The sequence below is a fragment of the Pholcus phalangioides genome, unplaced genomic scaffold (genome assembly GCF_987345545.1).
Source record: "Pholcus phalangioides strain wild (caught in Gottingen) unplaced genomic scaffold, Ppha-v1.0 ptg000011l_1, whole genome shotgun sequence".
NCBI classification, from domain to species: Eukaryota; Metazoa; Arthropoda; class Arachnida; order Araneae; family Pholcidae; genus Pholcus; species Pholcus phalangioides.
The window spans coordinates 2797042-2819362 of record NW_028301604.1 but is presented as its reverse complement, the minus strand read 5'-3'; the positions used below and the strand labels follow the sequence as shown (position 1 = coordinate 2819362).

The 22321-nt window shown below is 33.0% G+C and overlaps 1 protein-coding gene across 2 annotated transcripts in view; it reads right to left on the bottom strand.

Moving 5' to 3' along the window:
• LOC149079944 (atrial natriuretic peptide receptor 1-like) overlaps positions 1 to 22321 on the bottom strand; it is a 184308-nt gene that overhangs the window by 53722 nt on the left and 108265 nt on the right. For both annotated transcript variants that reach the window (XM_089238842.1, XM_089238841.1), the window contains exons 5-7: positions 9917 to 10008; positions 7507 to 7645; positions 3913 to 3997 (exon numbers count right to left, since the gene is read on the bottom strand). In XM_089238842.1, coding sequence (XP_089094968.1) covers positions 3913 to 3997; positions 7507 to 7645; positions 9917 to 10008 — 316 coding nt within the window. The remainder of the gene's footprint in view (positions 1 to 3912; positions 3998 to 7506; positions 7646 to 9916; positions 10009 to 22321) is intronic.

The window sequence follows — 22321 nt, the reverse complement described above, 5'->3', positions numbered from 1 at the left end:
ACTATTACCAACTCGCAACAAAAAAAAGAAACCCAAAATTTATCGGAAATATATTTATTGAGCTACTGTCCACACACACGAAATTTATTAATCAAAAACCCATTAAGAATCCAACATGATTTAATGAATGCTCATTAAATTATTTTATTATAAAACTACGGCTGTACCCCTTGGAAGAAAAACCCACATTGCGTTTGCCTCTGAGAAGAGACGTTTAATTTTTGTTCGTTAAAATGAAGGAGAAAATATTATTCAATTATTAGAGAAATCGAAAATTGAATAATCAATTTCCATAAGAAATGTGGATGATTTCTTTTCAAGAAAAAGACTGCTGAACGAGTTCAAAAATTGGGATCGATATGATTAAAAGCATAAAAGTGAAGTATCTACTTGATTTAAATTCATTTTCGAAGCGACTCAGAAAAAAATGAATGTGGAAATCAATTTCATTGTCAATTCCTTTTTCCTTGATATATTTCCTTGGATTAAATTGGATATTTTTAAATGATAATTTCCCACGTATAAAATGCTATTGTCATAAAAGCTATTCATTATAGCTTTTATCACAGCTAGTCCATTCAGACAGTTTCTGAATGGACATGGTTGTTTTTGTATTTGCCTGTTGCATGAATCACTGAGTTGCATTGAATACACCGATGTATTTATTATATGTAAGCCAAGGGTGCTCAACCTTTTGGAGAGTGCGGGCCCCACTTCATTAGTCTGAAAATGTGTCGTGGGCCACTTAATTAAGTGATCTGGAACCCCGCAATAGTCACTTAAGTGATCTGCAAATGTGACGCTGGTAACTCAAGTGATTTGAAACCGGAGCACTTGTGTTCTGTAACTCTGCTGCAGGACTCTTAAGTGACCAGGTAATACGCCGTGGGTCACGCAAGTGATCTGTAAATGTGCAGCGGGTCATTTAAGTGATCTGGAGATGTGTCGCGGGTTGTTTGAGTGATCTGTAACTGTGCCGCGGGTTGTTTGAGTGATCTGTAACTGTGCCGCGGATATCTTAAGTGAGCTGTAAGTATGCTACGGGTCCCTGAAGTGATCTATAAATGAGCCTCGGGTCACTTGAGTGATCTTAGACTGCACGCGGGTCACTCAAGTGATCTGCAAATATACCGCTGGTCATTTAAGTGATCTGCAAATATACCGCTGGTCATTTAAGTGATCTGCAAATACGCTGAGGGCAGCTTAAGTACTCTGTAAATGTGCAGCCAGTCACTCAAGTGATCCATATGTATGTCGCGGGTCACTTAAATGATGTGAAACTGTGCCACAGATCACTTGAGTGATATGTAAATGTGCTGTGGGACATTTCAGTGATCTGGAATAGCGCCGAAAGTCACTTAAACGACCAGGAAATGTGCTGCGAGTCACTTGAGTGCTCTGGAACTGTTCCGCACGTTACTCAAGTAACATGTAAATGTGTCGCGGGTCATTTATGTGATCTGTGAATGTACCGCGGCCACTCAAGTGATGTGGGACTGCACAGCAGGTGACTGAAGTGATCTTTTATGTACAGGTTGATTCACTTTTACAAAATTAGGTTTAAGGTCACGGACCACCTCAGATGATCCGAGGACCACATTTGGCCGCAGGCCATAGGTTGAGCATGTATGATATACACATTGAGAATAAAGCATGTCTATATTATCATTCATGTGACAGCAATAGATATACGAGTGGATTGTATTTTCAACATATAAATGATTAGGCAGAAATTGCCTAGTCGATAGAGCACATTCGCGGTAAAATAGAGATGTTTAGTGGTATTAAGCTCAGACGTTTATTGTAAAGGCCACTTTTTGTGACATCAGAAATATGCTAACTCTCCTTCAGGAAGATAGACAGTAATGGAACCAAGTGACGACCCCGAATATGAAAACAGATCTCTTAAATTTATCATAACTCACATTCTTCTGGAGGTGAATCCGTAGTGCGTAGCAATGGGAAATTTCCTGCACACTGAACATTTGAATAGTTTTACGGGTGTTCAGTACTATGCAACATCATGCTGACATTAGAGAAGGATACAAAATCATGCTCAATATGTAGCCTGAGGACGGTGTTCAAAAATAAATAAATATATATATATTGAAACGCGCTTGGGCCGAGGCAGACAACTTTAGCTGCAAATAAAGCCGAGGCAGACATCTTTAGCTGCAAATAAAGCCGAGGCAGACATCTTTAGCTGCAAATAAAGCCGAGGCAGACATCTTTAGCTGCAAATAAAGCCGAGGCAGACATCTTTAGCTGCAAATAAAGCCGAGGCAGACATCTTTAGCTGCAAATAAAGCCTAAGCATATTTTTTCAGCTACGAATGGAGCCAGAGCAGACAACATCAGCTGCGAATGTAGTGAAGGCAGACAACATTAGGTTCGTTGAATCATCCCGTATTTTACAGGACAGATAAATTTTTACCTCATTTTTAGGCTCTTCGGAGGGCCGATCTAGCCTCCTCTGGATCCGTGCATGTGTGCTTCGGCTAGGATAAACTTATATTTACGTTCCATTTAGTGGTCACGCATTTCCGCTTCAACATTTGTGGAATATACAATGGTAAAGCTACTTTGATGCCTGATGCTTTGGTGTACTCCTCACACAAAAAAAGTGACAATCCCTATTTTATCTGTGAACAAAATATCGATGGTCATGGTTCACATGAAGATATCAGCGAGTATTATTTTTAGAAAACATTTCCATTTGAAGTTGCATTCTTTTAAAAAAAAAAACTTTCGTTCTCGACATCATTGAAGACTCTACATGACTGGTACAGGACTAAACAAAGCCGAATCACCATTGTTAGGCATAACAAGAACTTGTTTTCCCTTTCTGGTATTAGTAGAGTTGAGCCGCCATTCCCATGAGGACTTTCTAAAACTCGCTTATATCCATTGTCTTCTAATACGCGGTACCACACTAACGTTTCATTTAATCCATGCTACAACATCACAATGTGAATAACTTTCCTTTTTTTTCAATATAATGTTTTTTTTTCTCTACTAAACCCCATAAATTATTCATAACATTGTCTTGTTTTGTGACGAGACATGCTTACGAGGAAACCAATATCATACAAATGAACCAGTGAAAAGATCGGGATTTGTATTTTGCATCAAAATACAGTCCAATACTATAATAAAGAAAATCCATACTTATATATTTTGTGCGAACCCTGTTTGCATATTTAGCTGATATGTCAGTTATTTGTACTCTTGTGTGCCGTGATAAACTACACATCTGTCAATTTTTTTGTCAATCCAATATGTTTTTCTTAATATTGCATTTCCAATGAGCAGAATCATGTCCATTTTTTTACTGCCATATTTCTTGGTCTATCCACCACAGGGCTTGTTTTTAAAACAAAAAATCATAATTTTGAAAGCTTGCATCGCTCACCCTGATGCAGTGTCCAAGCCAATTTCTGTTCAAAAAACACGATCTCCAAGAACTTGACTATGAACTTTAGCGTATAACATTCAAATTTCAATAAATTGAATTGCATTTCAACTATCCAGATTAGTTGTGAACATTTATCGAGCACCTTTTTTTTTATTCACAAATACACATATGCAACATACAAGACACACATACTGTTGACCTTAAGGGACTTGAATGTATTTCCAGTAGTCTTAATGATATTAGTTCAGCAACAAGCCTATATAGTTGCTAATAATAGTTATATAACCACTAAGTACATCACTAAATATTACATCTGCTAACGTTAAGAATTCAAGGAAACAGTCATGATATGAAAATTAAATTTCACCCTCGAAAATTACAGTATTTATGGAGAATAATATTTTAAAATATTTTTAACGGAACTTCGAAAGTGGTGCTTATGTCCAAAAATAAGGCGCATCTATCAAAATCAAGTTATTATCAAAGTACACACTTACCTGAATATGAAGCATGATGCTATCACCAGTGCTACAACGACACCTGCTAACACAGCACTTAAGACGGCATAATGTGGAATTTCAACTGATGAATGAAACAATAATTAAACAATAATAAATAAATAAATATAGCATCACAAATACTAAGATTCGGCAGCACGAAGACGACTACATACTGTACACCATCATTAATTTTTTACAGGAATTCAAATCACAAAAATGAAGCAAATACGTTAATATCAACTAAAACACGAAATATATGCCTATTCAGTACCACATCATTATATGATCGAAATTACAACTCCAGTTGGAAATTAAATTGTAATATGGTTGAAAAAAGTTTTGGATGAAATGAACGAGTTATATGTAAATGAATTTATTGCTTACTGCTATATATATTTATTGCTATATAAACGAAATCATTTATATTTGACTTACTTACTTCAATGAATTCCCATTTCTTACTTAAAAGGGTATTCATAATTCCTTCTATTCATAATGCATCATGTGTGTGTGTGTGATTTAATGTCATCTAGTTCTACTCATTCATAAGCGAGTCTCCTTAATCTGATGTTCAATAGATAACGAATGTAAGTAAAATACAGGAAAGATTCTCATGATTCCCATTCAGCAATTTTCTCTCTCTACCCTACTATCAAATTTTTTAAATAAAATTTTTCTTTATGTATTGGTTTTATATATATATACAGTAATTTATTTTTGTTTCGATGGTCTTCTATAAATAAAAAAATCAAGGACTGATTTATTTATATAGGCCTACTAGCTGTTACCCACGGCTTCACTCGCGTAGATTTGGGAATCTGCAAATTACTTAGCGATGATTCCCACATATAACATTGGAAACCCTCATGACCACCTTGGGGTAGAATTTTCAAAAGTCCCATCTTAGTGTGAGTCTATACATTATAAAATATAATACTGACCAAAATTAATATTTATAGTTTCAGCGGTTTAGGCTCAACGATGGTTGCCCCATATAATGTTTGTACCATGTGATGACCCTCTTAGGGGTCGAAATTTGGAAAAGTCCCTTCTTAGTGAGTCTTTACATCATAAAATAAAAATACTGACTGAATTTCATACTTACATCTTCAGCAGTTTCAGCTTGGCGTGATTTCTCAATATAACCTTCAAACCCCCCTTATGATCCCTTTAGGGGTAGAATTTCGGAAAAACCCTTTTTAGTGAGCCTTTACATCATAAAATAAAACTACTGACCAAACTTCATATCTATAGCTTCAGCGGTTTCGACTCGGCGTGTTTTCTCTATATAACATTTGAAAGGTCTTATAACCCTCTTAAGGATTGAAGTTTGAAAAGTGCCTTCTTAGTAAGTCGAACATCGTAAAATAAAACTAGTGACTAAATTTCATATTTATAGCTTCAGCAGTTTTAGCTCGACGTGATTTATCTATATAACTTGTGAAGGTTGTGGAACCAACCTTCAGTTGTGGAACATAAACATCTTGCGATTTCACATGGTATCTGAAAATGATAACCATCATGCGGAACATGTTTTGCTGCAGTAACAATTGTAAAAGTGTTCAACAATTGTTAAAATTGTAAACGTTTGTCTAAATGAGTCATTTATTAATAAAACGCCCTCTGGTGGCGACACGTGCAACTAATTTTTCCCCCCGGAGACAAATTGCCATCACTTCATGAAGTCCCCTACAAAATTGCACAATTTTCTGATGACTGGTTTCGCCTGTAGGATACTTTAAAATAGAGTCTTTTATTTATGGACGCCCTGTATGTAGACATTTCATGCCGTAGATGTTTGATTAACAGTTTAGCTATTGTTTGCACAAATGGCAATAGATTGAAACTATTTTTCGTATCGATAATATAGTATTTTATGTTTTTCTCAACTTATCAGTTATTTCTATTCGATTCTTTGCTGATAAATCTTAACCGAAATTCGTTTTTGTTTTCTGGTTTTACTCTGTTTTTTTTGTTTGATTTCTTTACCTTGGTTATAAGAATGAATAGAAAAACAGCATCGTATAAATAGTTTCTTCTATTCGGTAATGTTCTTTTTCCGTACGTCAACATTTGAGCTGACGTAATTTAACAGAGCAACGTAACCTATAAGCAATATCGATTTATATCAGACTTTGGCCATACAACAGGTGCCGTGAACATGTATTGGATTTTTGTGATATATAGAGTTATTTCACGTCTGTTTCTCTCTTATTCCAACATAACGAGTATAAGTTTGTTTGCCGTGTATGGTATGGTCTTGCGCTGCTTACGCCAATGGCATATCTTACAGAAATATTATAAAATTTGAGTATATATAATATGTAGGATGCATTATCGTAAATTGAGACTTTGGGGTCTACGTAATATTCAGAATTTGATCGAAACAAGAAGTTTTAAAACTGCTGTAGAAGACAAATTTTTAGATAAATACTTTTCTTTCAACATTTTATCTGACTGTATGAACATGATCTTTGGACTAGCTTAAAGTAGAGCCTGAAAATAAGTAAAGTGAGAAAAAATCAGGGACACCCTTTCCAGACGCGGGCGCCCTTAGAGCCCGATTTTATATACTCTGTAGGAGAGGGAAATTGACAAAAAAAACTCATACATTATTAATACGCAATGCTGAAAAATATCCATACAAAAAATACAAACACAATTAAATGTAAGTAAGAAAAATAATTGCTGCGCCCATGAAAATTCAGAATAAATGAAAGAAATGATTTTAGAATTGATAAAAATTCAGAATAAATGAAAGAAATGATTTTAGAATTGATAAAAATTCAGAATAAATGAAAGAAATTATTTCAGAATTGATAAAAATTCAGAATAAATGAAAGAAATTATTTCAGAATTGATGAAAAAAATAATTTCAGAATTGATGAAAAAAATAATTTCAAATTGATGAAAAAAAGTATTTCAAATTGATGAAAAAAAGTATTTCAAATTGATGAAAAAAAGTATTTCAAATTGATGAAAAAAGTATTTAAAATTGATGAAAAAAAGTATTTCAAATTGATGAAAAAAAGTATTTAAAATTGATGAAAAAAATAATTTAAAATTGATGAAAAACAGTATTTCAAATTGATGAAAAAAAGTATTTCAAATTGATGAAAAAAAGTATTTCAAGTGTTTCAGAATTGATGATATTGATGAAAGAAATGATTTCACTATTGATGAAAGAAATAATTTCACTATTGATGAAAGAAATGATTTCACTATTGATGAAAGAAATGATTTCACTATTGATGAAAGAAATTATTCAAGAACTGATAAGAAAATTCAAAATAAATGAAAGGAATTATTTCACAATTGATGAAAACTCAGAATTTATGAAAGATAATAAACTATTCCAAATTTCTGCAGCAAAATGCAGAACACCAGAACTATTCCTTTCATGAAGAAAATTCAGAATTTGTGAAAGAAATAATTCCAGAACCGAAGAATTTTCTTGAAAGAAATTATCATTACCAGAAGTGCGGGGACCCCCAACATGCAGGGTCAGGTGCTACCGCACCTGCCGCACACCCTTAAAGGCGGCTCTGAAAAAAAAAATAGGTGACAGAAAAATGAAATGATAGCAGTTACCATCCTCAGGACACTTCGATCGGTCGTATCCACAAACAGGCGTGTCCAGTGGTGGCAAGTGTCTTCCTCCTGGCCATCGAATTGGGTTGTTGACGTGTTCCAGTAGTGTTCTCCTGACGCCGTCGTAGGTCAACACTACCTGACCAATTGCACAATGGGATCAGTATTATCCGATGGAAAATGAACAATAGATATTTACTTCAAGGTTTTATTACCCGCCATTAAATATGAATAAAATTCATTGTTGCACATGGCTTCCACAACCAGTCGCACACCTATCGTTAGAATAAAACCCACTCCTTTTTTATGTTTGTCTTCTTGCTAATCTTATTGATTGGCTGTATGGGTTTGTGAAACAGACCTCAATTTGATTTCCCTGAAGGTATTTTTAAATTAGTTTCATTTTTTATCGTTGGATATTCTAGTAGACATTTCTACCTTGTTTTACGCAAGATTATTATTCTTCCCGAGAGATTTCCCTTGTTGAATTTCCACATAACTTTATTGCTGAAGTTAATAATAATATTTCGCATATATTTTCCCATAGGCAATCAAATATTGCTCTTTCATTTTGTGTCCTGAAATTTACGTGCTTATACCTTGTAGACTCAAGTTTCGAATGCCAGTCCAACGCACATGGACTATAAATACAATCTCACAAGATATCCCAGAGCTAAATATCGTATTCGAGGTATCAGACTACGTTGGAAATGTCATTTTGGAAGAAAATATTACACGATATTTTAAGTTTTTAATTTCTTTATGAAAGCTATGTTTGTTGTGATTCCAAAACAGGCCTTGCTTTGTCCATATGACACTTGGAATCGAAGTTACGTCCACTTTGGTGATGCATTTTTACATATACAAGTAATGCGTGAATAAAACTTTTAAACTCGTTTTACGAAGAATGCTATTTTCGACATTTTACTTGAGTTTGAAACACGATTTCTAAAAATCTGTTCATTGTATTATTACGAGATTTTAATATGATATTTCACTATATATTATTAAAGTTATGATCAAAATCTGACGTTTGTCATATCTATATATCTAATTACAGTGTTTTATAGACGAAATATAGAATGAATTTCCAAAAATTCACATGTACAATAACATATTTGAGTTTAACCTATGAGCATACCACAAAAGTCTTCGAATTTTGGTTCATAACCTGTACCGTCACTAGCTGAATATACTGTGAAAATAACATTCCAATCATGGAGTTTTTTTGCAATCGCGTTTCGAATATTACACGAATTTTGCTCAAACCTTGACATAAAAATGACTTTTCCATAGAAAATAACATAAGTAGTCCAAAATTTATTGTTTTTTTTACCATTTTTGGATACTTTCTATCAAAAAATGTTATTTAAATTCACTCGAGTGCCATTTGATAGAAAAGTTCTTCCGAACGTAGCCTGGATACATCAAATATTCCTTAGATATTTAAATCATAAATGTGCATTTAAAGTGTTTTGTCTTAAATGACTGGGAAAATCATTTTTGAACTTAAAAAAAAATTAAGACTAAAATATAAATTCTGCGAGGAAGCTTATCGCAAATTAACATTGAACGAATATCTAGTTTCTGTGTATCCGAGTATTGAGAATTTTGCGATTCAAAATACTTTTTGATGACGAAAAATTTTGTAATAATTGCAGAACATTTCAAGTGAATAAAACAAACTGTGCAAACGAATTGTTGTCAAGTGAAATCAAAAAAAGTTTATTATCCTTCTTGACAATTTTTAATAGTTATGTATCTAAAATAAATAAGAGTCCCAGTGTGTTTTATAGAAGTCACGAAAATGAAACTTGTATTGTATTGTTACATTTTCGTCTTAACTCTCGAGTTATCGGTGAGTAAACTGGAATATCGGTTTAGCTCCAACGGCAGTGAAATCATCCCAATAGAGCTTACAGGATTCTAATGAGTAGTTTCTGAGCCGCAAACGGTATATCAACTCCCGTTTACACAACATATATTAATCACGAGAATCACATCCCGGGACATGTGCATACATCGCATAAGATATTGGTTTCCAAGTTAAACATGGAGAAGTTGGCAAGATTTCAGATTATGCCAATTCTCTAAGTTTTGAACAAATTTGGCGGGGAAGTCTCAAAGTTTTGAATAAATTTGGTGGAAAAAATCACAGAATATATATATTCTCAAGAAAATTCTAAGTAATCCCGGAAAGTTTGTTATATTGGTCCCGTTGTTACTTGTGTTTCCTTTAATGATGGTTATTTCAACCATCATGAATTTAGAGTGTTAAAATGAAGCCTACACCATTATTAGATCACTTCAATTCTTTTGAACAGAATTCGTCTTTGAAATAGAAACCATTTAAATGCATTAAGAGCATTTAATTTTTTTACGCATCATTACGATAGACTTAGTCACGTACCTGAAATTCCCTAAATTCATGATTCATACCAAAGATAGAATAATTAGCCATCCTGTCTCCATTGGCATCTATATGTACGTCATTGGCTACTCCTATTCAATAAATTAGATAGACCTGCTTAGTATAATGAGGGGATATACATTTTTATATTAAATACTTGCAAATTATAAATTAACTACGAAACCATGACGTCAATGTTAACAATTGCGTTTAACATTCATCATGAAATAATATATCAACAAACAAAACTGCAAAAATACGCAGCCTCTTTCACTTCTGCTCATTCTTCTCGTAAACAACTATATCCCATTGAAAGATCAATATACAATTATTTAATATGTCCAGTATTTGTGCCTCTTGAATTTCCTTTTAAACCAAAGTTGAGATTTTCTCAACTAAATCAAAGTATAAACTAAAGTAAATAACAAATAGATGCTTATATTCCAGATATGCACTTCGAATAACAAACGGTAATCAAAGTTCGTTGCCTGAATATAAATAGCTGTATTACTTTGAATGATGATTGTGAGCTTTGAATGGAAATTGCAGCATTTTTCTCTATTCAGAAGATGAAAAAGATAAAATGCTACGGAAATATGTTTGTTCAATTTTAAATATATGCACACAGTACAGTAGTAAAATAATTTCAAGATACTTCAGCAACTATTTTTATTTTTTCCGAAAAATGTCATGAACACAATATAGAATGAAGCATTAACGAATATAGAAAACTGTAATGAAATGCGCATCACTTCTTTTATTTTTGGATATATGCGATATAGAATAAACGTGAGTATTTCGTCTACATAATGTAATTGAGTTGCTGAGTAATACGTCCGGTTGTATAATTATAGATATGTATTCTGAAAATAGGCTATTTTTATAGCTCTTCAATAAAAGAGGCATTGTATTTATGTTTACTTGGTAATCAGTCATTTACGAGTTATATGAATTTTCTGTTTTCGGGAAACAGTGTAAGTCTTATATCTATCTTATTTTTCAATAAAAGAAATAGCCATTCAATGAAAATACTTTATAAAATGAATTGTCTTCCAGTACGATCTGAATTGTATGAAATATGTCAATATAGGTAGTTCTGGTATTTTGGAATATCATTTTCATTTTTTTGATTATTCCAATTTAAAACATGATAGAAACATGAAACCTAAATCTCTATAAAATTTTTATTCTTGTCGTTGCATTGACAAGTGTATCTAAAAATAAGGGAGTCACAGACGCAATCTCCCTTCTCTGCGCTAAAACATCAAGATGGACCTACAGAGAACCCACAGAGACACACATTACTCCCAGACCTCTCCTTGTCTATCTTCCTGAACTTTTCATTTTGAACATATATTCTAGCCGAAAATTACCCTTAAAATATCCGATATTATACCCGACACATAATCTTTGAAGAAATTGTGTCTCATTTGACCGGCAAGAATCGCTTGCAAAAAAGGGGGGGGGGAGAGCAGATCACAACACAATCCACCACTTGTTATGTATACTGTGCTTAGTTTCGAAAATTATTAGGTTCTCTTTCAATATTTAATATTTAATGGGCAGTTTTGGAAACTAGTCTGAGTAAATTTCTGGAAATAGAAAAAGAAATGTTCCCCTATAGCAGCCGTGATGATGGTGACAACCAAGCGACACTGTGACTCTACAGAGTGATTCTATATTCATGGGACAAACTTTAAGAGGTGATATAAGAACTCTAAACAATCATTTTTGGTTATAGAATGTGCGATCGAATCGCAATAGCAAACGCGGTAGAGGATGTTTTTAGAGAGCGCACAACAGCACTTTACGAAATAATATATAATATATATGATATATAATATATATGATATATAATATATATGATATATAATATATATGATATATAATATATAATATATAATATCATATATAATATATAATATATATGATATATAATATATAATATATAATATCATATATAATATATATGATATATAATATATAATATATAATATCATATATAATTTTCTGCACCAAGTGCAATCAACCATTCGAGCGTGCCGGGTATTGTAATGCTTTCCCATGGTGCAACCTGGGTAACGCAAATTCTACCACAAATCATTGTACCGCTTGATCATTGTTTGGCGCAGCATAAACTTGACGGTCTTTGCACCAATAAAAAACAAACTCCAATTCAATCCGAAGGTTGCATTTGCAGCCTCGATTGGTGAATAATACATTTTGCCGCCTGGCAGTCGAGTGGTTAGGAAGCTAGCCTCTCACTGTGGAGGTCTGGGTTCGAATCCCGGTTCGGGCATGGATTTGTATTAACTCTTAACAAAATTTCCTGGACGGATCATGCTGATCTCTTGGGGGAATACGTGAGAAATCATGTTTGAAAAAATATAGCAGCAAATTCGTCAAAAAAATATGATGCTGTATTTATTTTTGGTGTTGTGTGCTTGTTTGGTATCTGTTGTGCGCTCCCTAAAAACACCCTCTACTGCCTTTGCTATTGCGATTCGGCCACACATTCTATGACCAAAGTTGCTTATTTAGGTGTCATATATCACCTCTAAAAGTTCGTTCCATGGATTTAGAATCACACTGTACAGGCATTTTGACACAATAATTTAATATTGTTTCATTTGGTGGCCATCACTGAAGGCGGAAAAAACCTGGTATTCCATATCCGAATATATTCCATAATATCCACACTTTTATTCGTGTTGAAAAAATCTGATTGATTTACTGTGGGGTTTACTTCCTTCGTAAGATATTGATTGCAGTGTTATTTGCTTTAAAAATTTTATCCTACAGTGACAAAAATATCAAGCGGATAAACGATTATGGCATTATCTCGTTACTATACGGTAATCTTACACAAAACTTACTTACTTTTGTGGAATGACGTCTCATAATGCTTCTTCGACTTCAACTTATGTCACTTCCTGTAACCCATTACACCACGGTAACATCTTTCTCTGCCAAAGCCAATTAAACAGAGGTCCATAGTTTAGAGCCCAATCCGAAAGGCTGGACAAAGGCATTCAAGATCCGGCTGGGATACAAAACACTGCTTTCACAATTTCTCATTTGGTCGATAAGTTTCCTACTGCGTACTTGATCCTTTCGTTAAGTTTATTACGTACATAATGGACAATCTAATTACAAATCCGAATATAATGCTCCTGTGTAGGCATTGAACTTTTCCTTCACAAACTCAATTTTAATGGTTTCCGTTGTTTAAATTCACTTATTTTGCGTTGGAAGAAAATCTGATGTTCTTGAAACAAACAAAATTTTTCGAATCTCACAATTTAATTATTGACTAATAACAAATATAAAAAAATATGTTATAAAACAGGAATTTTGCTGCAGGTAGAAATAAAGTTAAACAAATCTCATAATGAAACTAAAAAGGTTTACTATATTAAATTTTAATAAAAGTAAACAGATTAAAACACAAAATATTTAACTATAAACCTAAATGTATGTCTCTGTTCATTAAAATCTACCTGAACATCTTGAGCTATCGAAGCCATAGAAGAAGTGTCAGAAAGACCTTCACATGTATAATTTCATAAAATGGAGCAGATATTTTATAAATGATATTCTATCATGTTTCGAGCTTTTTTTTGTGCTCGAGAAAACGAGTTATCAAAACTTTAAAAAAAATATCTATATCATTTCTGTGTACGTATATTTATGAATCTTTTGATTTAGATGGCATATCTTGACAATGTAATGAACCCATTAAATCATAGATCCATGAAATGAAACCCGAGAAACTTCTTCGGGAAGAAAGAAATTATATTTCCTATCCGATGATTTCTTTGATTGTGTCACGCTAAAGGTATTTTTAGCAATTTTTCCCTCAAACAATAATAGGATTTTATGGCTGATAGAAAAATGCCAGTTGATGTATGCGACCGATGCTTCTTCAAGTCCATTTATTTTGGAAGGTGTGTCAGAGATGAGAACGATATCAATCAACCAGCCAGTTGAATGTTTTGTTTTCAAAAGAGATTATACAAAGAAAAAAATTAGCTGAAATGAAACATAGACACGTATGGTGTCACGCAATGCCTGGAGATTAGAATTCCTATATACACAAACAGCTCTTTTCATTCCTGCCAAAAATGTTCAACATGAACGAGATCAGAGACCAGTGAGCCATTCGGTAATGAAAGAAATTTGTTATACGCTATTCTTCTAACCATTCCACTAACACATATTCTTGCTGAAAGTAACCATCTGCCGGAGGATAAACTGTCAACTCGAACGGATGCTTTTGGTCAACAACTATGTTTACCTAAACTGCAGCATTCTGACGTGAATCGAAGAGCAGTGTTACTAAATTAGCTCTCGAAGAATCCCGATTAAACACTGACAGCGTTGGAAATCTGTGCTACGTAATATTGAGACGCGAGGGGTGGTTTCTATATGAAACAGATTCTATGAAGTAGTGCGATAAGCCTTTTATCCTTATCACACTACATGTATGTATAGTACAAAACTGAAAATTTTATCTTACAAGGAAAGGGTCGCAAAAGGCGTTCCCCTTAAAAAGTTGTGAAAATTTTTCTGTAAATTTATCTCACTCAAAACCACATAAAAATAAAAAAATTAACGTCGGAGTGCAATTATTAAAGCCAAAAAAAATGATTATAAATGAAACGGCTATTTATCGCCTTTCGTGCTTCTTGGCGATATACATGGAAAACTTCTTTTCACTCTCTTCAGTTTCCCCTTCCAGAAACTATAGTTGTTTCTCTTTTTTTAAATTTTTCTTTATTTCTACTGTACCTTATAATTTGTTGTTTCAATGACGTCACTAACATTCTAGGAGATTGCGGGATATTTAAATTCATTCTTAGCCTTTATTGGCGTTCAAAATATTAATATTTAATTTTGTTTTGAGGGACACGCCGGATTGTTTAAATATTTTTCTGGGCATTTAGAAATAAAAGAATCAGTGGCGATTTCTTCAAAACTTTTTGTAGACATCACTTTCGTGTCCTTTTCTTGTTAGTTTTATTACATCGGTATTTATGAAATCCACAAATATACTTCACAAACCTCTTGTTTCGCACCAATGAACCATTATTTGGAATTGCTTTTCTTTGAGGAATCAGTGGAATTGACTATAAAACATTTCTCTCCGTTACGTTATATACGTTAAAAACATCTGAATTTCTTTTTTGCTGATGATATGCAACTGTTTATATATTACCTTCAGGTTTTTTTTCTGTAAAATTGGGATAAGAGAGAGAGAACAAGTATTTTCAAACATTATTCTTAAAAAATAGGTCATTAAAGATTTATAGATGGTGAATAGATGCCTGTGATCATTAAATCGTCACAAAACGTGACCAGCATCTCCTTCTTTCCCTGATGTTTTCATAATTAGTGAATTTGCACATGAGGATTATACGATAACATTTGTATGGTCACAAAGTTGCAAAATTTGCATCTACTGATCGAACGCAAGAAATTATATTTCATCTCTGCAACCATGCACATTGGATATTACTCAGATATAATGGGTACAGGAGCCCTCATTGTTTTTCGCCTAATTTTGATCTTTTTTTTCGACACAACGGAACAAGAATCAACCCGTATTTTTCTACTTATGATCCGCAGATTATACGTTAAAAACATTGTAATTTCTATCCTCGGATTATATGCCTCTGCATCTCATATGCAGGTATTTTTTTTAACGTGACAAACAACCCCTTTCATTCTTTGAGATTTCATTATTGATAAATGAAATTTCCGCATGAAAATTATATGCCTGTGGACCCTAGATGATACTGTATTCACATCTGCGGATTACACGCCTACGCAGGAAGTTTTACGTATATTTGTAGTTAAATCAAAAAACTTATTTTTTAGTTTTCGATAGTTACTTCTGTTACTCTACTCACAACGAATTTTTCTAGCTAACAACGAGTAGTACTCGATGTAAAGCCCTTTCACATTATATATCCGTCCTCGAATACTGTACGATGTTCCGTCCCCTATAACTAAGTTTGTTTACAGCATTTCCGACTAACCTATTTCGGACTTTCTCATAGTGTTATTCCGTGCACTGTAACTCAGTTTGTTTACAACATTTCTGATCAACCTTTTCTGAACTTTTTCATCTATTTTGCTTCACTGAAATACTGAATTTAATACTGATTTTCCATCATTCCCGATATTTCTTTGGTATAAAAGTACTCAGGAGATAACCAACGTTTCAAATATAAAGTCCTTATATGTACGTATTGCGAAGTTTATTGACCACATGAAATGCAATTCTATAGAATGAACCCTTTCTATCCATAGAAGTGAAGCTAATAAAGTGGCTGTAGTGTATATGGTACGGTAAGTGTGATAAGTCGGTTATTATGCATACTTACCAGTCGTCTTGGTAATTTTGATGAATTTATCACTTTTTCCCGGTGAATATGCATAATGCCCAAGCGTCGTTGGTAAATTCGATAAATACTAAAAAAGTATCACTTTTACCAGAAATTATGCATAAGACCCAAGTGCTGTTGGCAAATTAGATGAATACTTGAAATGTATCGCCTTTATTTGTGATTATGCATAATACACGAGTGTAATTGATGAATCTGATAAATATCAGAAAAATTCAAGTCTAGTATGTGTTATGAATATAGTCGGACCCCGATATAACGATAACAAATTTTACGATCGTACCTCGATATAATGATACAATACATGCATGAATTATCATGTATAATATATCATATAGTACGATTCATCATGTTTACTAATGACGCGACTCTTGGGTATTCCGCATAATCACGGATAAAAGTGATATTTTTTTAGTACTTATGAAATTTACCAACGCTCGCTTGGACACTGTCCACAATCGCCGGTAAAAGTGGTAATTTCAGGGAAATTTATATCAAGCTTACCAAAATGTTCAGCGACTACACATAGAGTAACCAGAATTATCACATTTACCGTAACATATATATTTTAACTGATGAAATCTTCAAGCAGGTTCTAGTTTCATCCATCGAGGTTCAATTTCCTTTAATTCGTACTCATGGTACTTCATCGAGATATAACGAGCAACTGAAAAATGTTCAATGTATTTTATGTTAAAAAAAACTATTTTTATACTCTTCTATATGGATGAGATTGCTCAAGAGCCGTCAATTCTGTGTGTACTGAGTGAGATCAAAAAGAGCTTGCTCTACTTGATGTTTGAGTAGAGTATTTAGAGAAAAAACACGCATTAGAAATGTTAAAGATGTTTTTTCTACAGAAAATTACAAGAGCCTTTTCCTTTTTAGAGTAGTTATAAACGGTTGAAAAAAAACCCACCCATATTTTTCTATTTGGTGGAATGTTGCTCTCTCTCTTTACGACAGTGTTATAACATATATATACTCACTCCTACATTTGTTAGTTTCCTTATGATGTCAAGAAGGGAAAAAAAGAACCACTCGAGTTACATTATTTCGTTTTCTGTTTTTAACCTTCTTTTGTTTTTACTTATTCTTTCGAGTACCACTACTCTTTAATTTGTTGTCTTGTAAAAAATTCAGATTTACAGCTGCAGGAGTAGTCGAAGGGAGATGCCAAATAACAACTGACACGCCATGGATGAAGTGAAACCTCATTAATAAATATGAATCTCTGCATGATTAAATAGTCTTTCGTTCTGGTTTGCTTGATATTGACACGTTTGTTGACACGCAGGGTGGAAACACCGGTAGCCAAAAAAATGGATTTTTTTTTTTTTGTGTTCAAAACAAACAGTTTCCTACAAAAACAGTTTCCTACAATATATTTTTACAACGCATCTTCACATATTTACGTTTTCCCACATGATTTTTTTTCTCTTACATTAAGAATTAAATTATTGTTCGATATTGCATCTAAACCTTGCTCGCATAGTAAAATAGCATATCAATATAATTGAAAAAAAAAACTGATGCAAAATATATAAAGAATTGTGTTCAGTTCATGATACAAATCAAAAGATTCGAGACCCATTCATTAATATTTGATTTATGAAATAAATGTTTTAAACTTTTTTAATTTTAAATAATAATGCGGCAATGAAATTTTATTATTTTACCTCATTTAATAGACTAAACAGTTTTCTTCATTTTAAATCTGTTTTTATTCAATTATATTGAAGTCATAATATTGTATCGTGTGTGCAAAGTGTAAATGTAATATTGAATAATAAATTTTTGTTCTTAATTTTAGAAAATTGACAAAAAAATAAGTATTGAAGATATGTAAATAGTAGGGCGATAGGTATATAGCATATAGAATCGAATATATATATATATATAGCAAATTTGAAATAAATCGGCGATTAAATAATATTTTTAGAATATTTCTACTAGACACATAGTTTTTGAGGCTTCTTTACCATAAAGTATGATACCCCTTTTTAAATCGAATCTAATCATTGGTTGCAATTATGTTTCAGACGTGAAATAAATTCATAATATTTCAGTCTTCAAGGTCTTCCGTTACTTGAAATTATTGAAGTTTTAAATATTCACTTTATCACAGAAAGGGCAAAAGAAAGAACTGAGAACATAGTTCATTCGTTCATTCTGTTTTCCCATTAAGGGAAACCAAAAAAAAGTTCAAAATATTGTTCAAGCACATCACATTTAATAATACGACTTTACGGGAGAGGGAATTCTTTTAGCCAATTTGAATATTTCAAACAGATTTTCAGCTTGCCATTTCTTGGAAAACATGTGTCTATCCATAAAGCAATTATCGCATTATTTGCTGTCAACGGTACGGATCTACGAAGGAAACCGTCTGATGTGAATGAGAGTTAATTTGGTTGTCCCGGATTCGCTAACTCTATACCAAACTTAGGAAATAGTTTTAATTATTAATAATTTGAAGATGTGATGCCTGAGTTGATGCAAAATGTATGCACGTGAATAGGAAATAATGAGAGGGAAAAACGTTTTTTTTTGACTTGATAAGTTCAGTTATACAGAAGGGCTATCAATCATAATTTTTAAAAATGAAACTATGAATTCATGAACACAGCGTAAATCTCAGCACAACGAAAATGGATTTTTCTAGACGTCTTCTACCAGCTTGATTCCTGGAATTTTCGTGGGAATACATTCGATCGATCTTGTACGTTTGATGATTTTCTTAACATAGTTCTGGCCTCAGACGAGAAAAAAAAAGTTCAAAATTTAATTTTAGTTTGCTCATTCATCACTTTCAAAAAATTGTGTTCATTTTATAACTTTTTCTAATTTCAAGAATTATTTTACTTACCAAAAATAATAATGTTTAAATATGGTGATTAACTAAACTTTAGAATGTTGAGTGCCACCCAGAATGTCATGAATTTATTTGTTATGAAATTCTGATTTCATGCAAGTCAATTTCTACTTCCACTTCTCAGGTATGCAAATATTATCTTATAATTTAAATTCGTTTATGTAAAGTTTTATCATATTTGAATATTATTATGCAGCTACTTCCTAACCCGTTATAACGAATCTTGGTTTTTGACGAAGCAGAGTTTTGATCCCATAATATTTCCTTCACGAATAAGGCTATTATATGGCTATAGTGATTTTTAAAATGTGTGGTATTTTTGATATGATAGCAATATTATAGTCTGTGAGTGAAGGCTCTTTTAGTATTCATATAATTATCTCCTTTTTTCCAACTAAAATTATTCAACCTCTTATCATCTTAGAAGTATATACAGGGTGATTCAGAAAAACATTGTCAAACGGCAATTCAGGCGTACGATAACAATTCAAAATCACATAGGAACGTAGGTGTGCAAACGCCATCCGGAGCCACTACAGGAAGTTAATGCGTCACAGGCTTATAAAGCAATCTCGAACTCAGCAAGCATGAAATCGCAATTCTAGCAACATAAATACGTTAGTTAAGGGCTACACATACACTCATAACACACATTCCGGCATGTGCTGATTCGTTAAAAGTTCCGCATGGACTGCATATTTGCTACTACTACTCAACCGTACCTGAAACCTCATACACACTCCTCTGCGAAATTCCTAATGAATTGGTACATGCCGGAATGCGTATTCTGAGTGTACGTGTAGCCTCTAACGTATTTATGTTGTCAGAATTGCGGCTCCACGCTTGCTGACTTCGGGATTGCTTTGAAAGTGTGTAACGCAACAACTCCCAATAGCGGCTCCGTATAGTTTTTGCGTACCTACGTTCCAATGTGATTTTGAAAATTGTCCTTTCAGTTTGGCGATGTTTTTCTGAATCACCCTGTATATAAATTTTTATTTGAAATTTTAGAAATAACACTAATATCAAATTTCTATTCAATATATCGTAATTCGTAAAATCTGTGAACATTTATGGGGCTTTCTGTCATGCATATAAAGTTCGCATCATCAGCGAAGATAGCGTATGCTATTCTTCAAGGACCAGTTTGATCATTCGATCAAATGATCATGATCATGAGAGCTAGAGTTGTTGAAACATATGGGTCGAATTAGATAGCTCGAAGGAAAAGATGCACTTACTCAGATGAGAATATCATTCGAGAGCACTTCTAATAAATGAAGTGATATTCCCTTTTCCAAAGACATGCATTTGACGTACTCTGTAATACTTTATACGTGTGTACGCGTCTGTCATTGTTTGACCTGCTCTTACTATCTATCCAAAAATATGGTTTCCTGTGTTTTTCCACTTGCCTAAATCTATTTCCGTTCGGTTCTTTATCAGCTTATTTTCCTTTCATGAGATTCTCCCAATCAGACTCCTCCCTTTTCCATTATGATATCGAATTCCTTTCACTATACTTGTCCCAGTGTCTGTGTCAAGAAACCCTTTTAGCTTTTCTTACTTCCTCTAGAATTTTGTATTCTCTGAACAATCCTAATTGAAGAATGAGAAATATGATCTTGCTACTTTGTTTCCTCGGTAAAAGAAACTCAATGAATTCCGAAGGAGAAAAAATATTATGAAATAGCATTTATATAAAAATGTTTGTTTCGATTAATTGGGAAACATACCTTGAAAAAATAAATTTCTTAAGAATACTCCTAAAACATCGTTAAAAGTTTGAAATGCTTTAGAACTTTATCGAATTTTAATGACTTTTTTTTTTTCGTGTTTTCTGGATTTTTTTTAAATTTAAAGGAATTGAATTGCTGAAATCTTCCGGAGAAAATTTTCTTTTCTTTTGTAGAAAATCGATTATGTTGATATTTGAATGGAAATATGATAATGGACTCACTGATTACCTTAATTACAACTTGCTGTGGTTTTTTTTTTATAAAAAAGAAATTATTATGTTTTTTTAATTACATTCTCACTGAATTTTCCGTTGAGCATCATTACGTTCAAGGTTATAAATGCACACAATGTAAAGCATTTGCAAAGAATAATATTCATACAAAATATACAGAAAAACTGGCTAATTTTGTGCAAATACTGATTTTTGGAATAACTTCATCTCTGCAGCTATCGGGACATGAACCCTGGTCCCTCGAATACCGGTCGAGTGCTTGACCAACTAAGCTCTAGTGACAGATAGAACATTTAACCAATAGAGTGCATATATATATACGTGCTGAATGGTAGCGTGGAATAGCCTGTGACAGCAATCAGCTAGTAATGACAGCTCGTAAATGACATCAGGCCACCAGATGGCGACATATATTTAGAGAAAGATGTACTCTCCACTTGTTAATACAACAAGATATACAGAAAAACTGGCTAATTTTATAGAGGTACTGATTTTTGAAAAAACTTCATCTCTGCCGTTAGTTTTTCATAGTTTCTGTATATCATGTTCATAGTTTTTATGTACATCTTGTATTAACAAGTGGAGAGTACATCTTTCTGCAAACATAATATTCATAGTTTGCAGGAGAATCTTGATAATTGATTTCTGTGCGTGTATTACAATCTTATATTTGACTATAAAGATGACTTCACTTCCAAGTATCTCATATCAATTCAGTGGCAAATTATGATGTAAGAAATGAAAAAAAAGAGATTCTGAAAAGTAGGATTTTCCCGAGAAACACTAACTACCATTAATTATCACTAACTTTAACTATTAAACCATTAACCTAACTATTAAGTAGAATTTATATTTGAAATTCATATTTTTATGGCCATTTTTTTCAGCCACCTCGTTGGCCAATTTGCCTGTTGTGGCCTTTGTATATGTATTAATCGCCACATTCGTTTTGTAATAGATTTTGACCGGATCGATACAAATACTGAAAATCCATGTAAATACCCTGCATTATATACAAATAATGGGAGATAAAAATTTTGATTCATCTCCATCAACTGAGACTAGCAATATCTCACACGATAAACGGTGCAGTTAATAATTTCGATTTGATTAATTAATTTGAAACTGTGGTATACATTACTAAATAC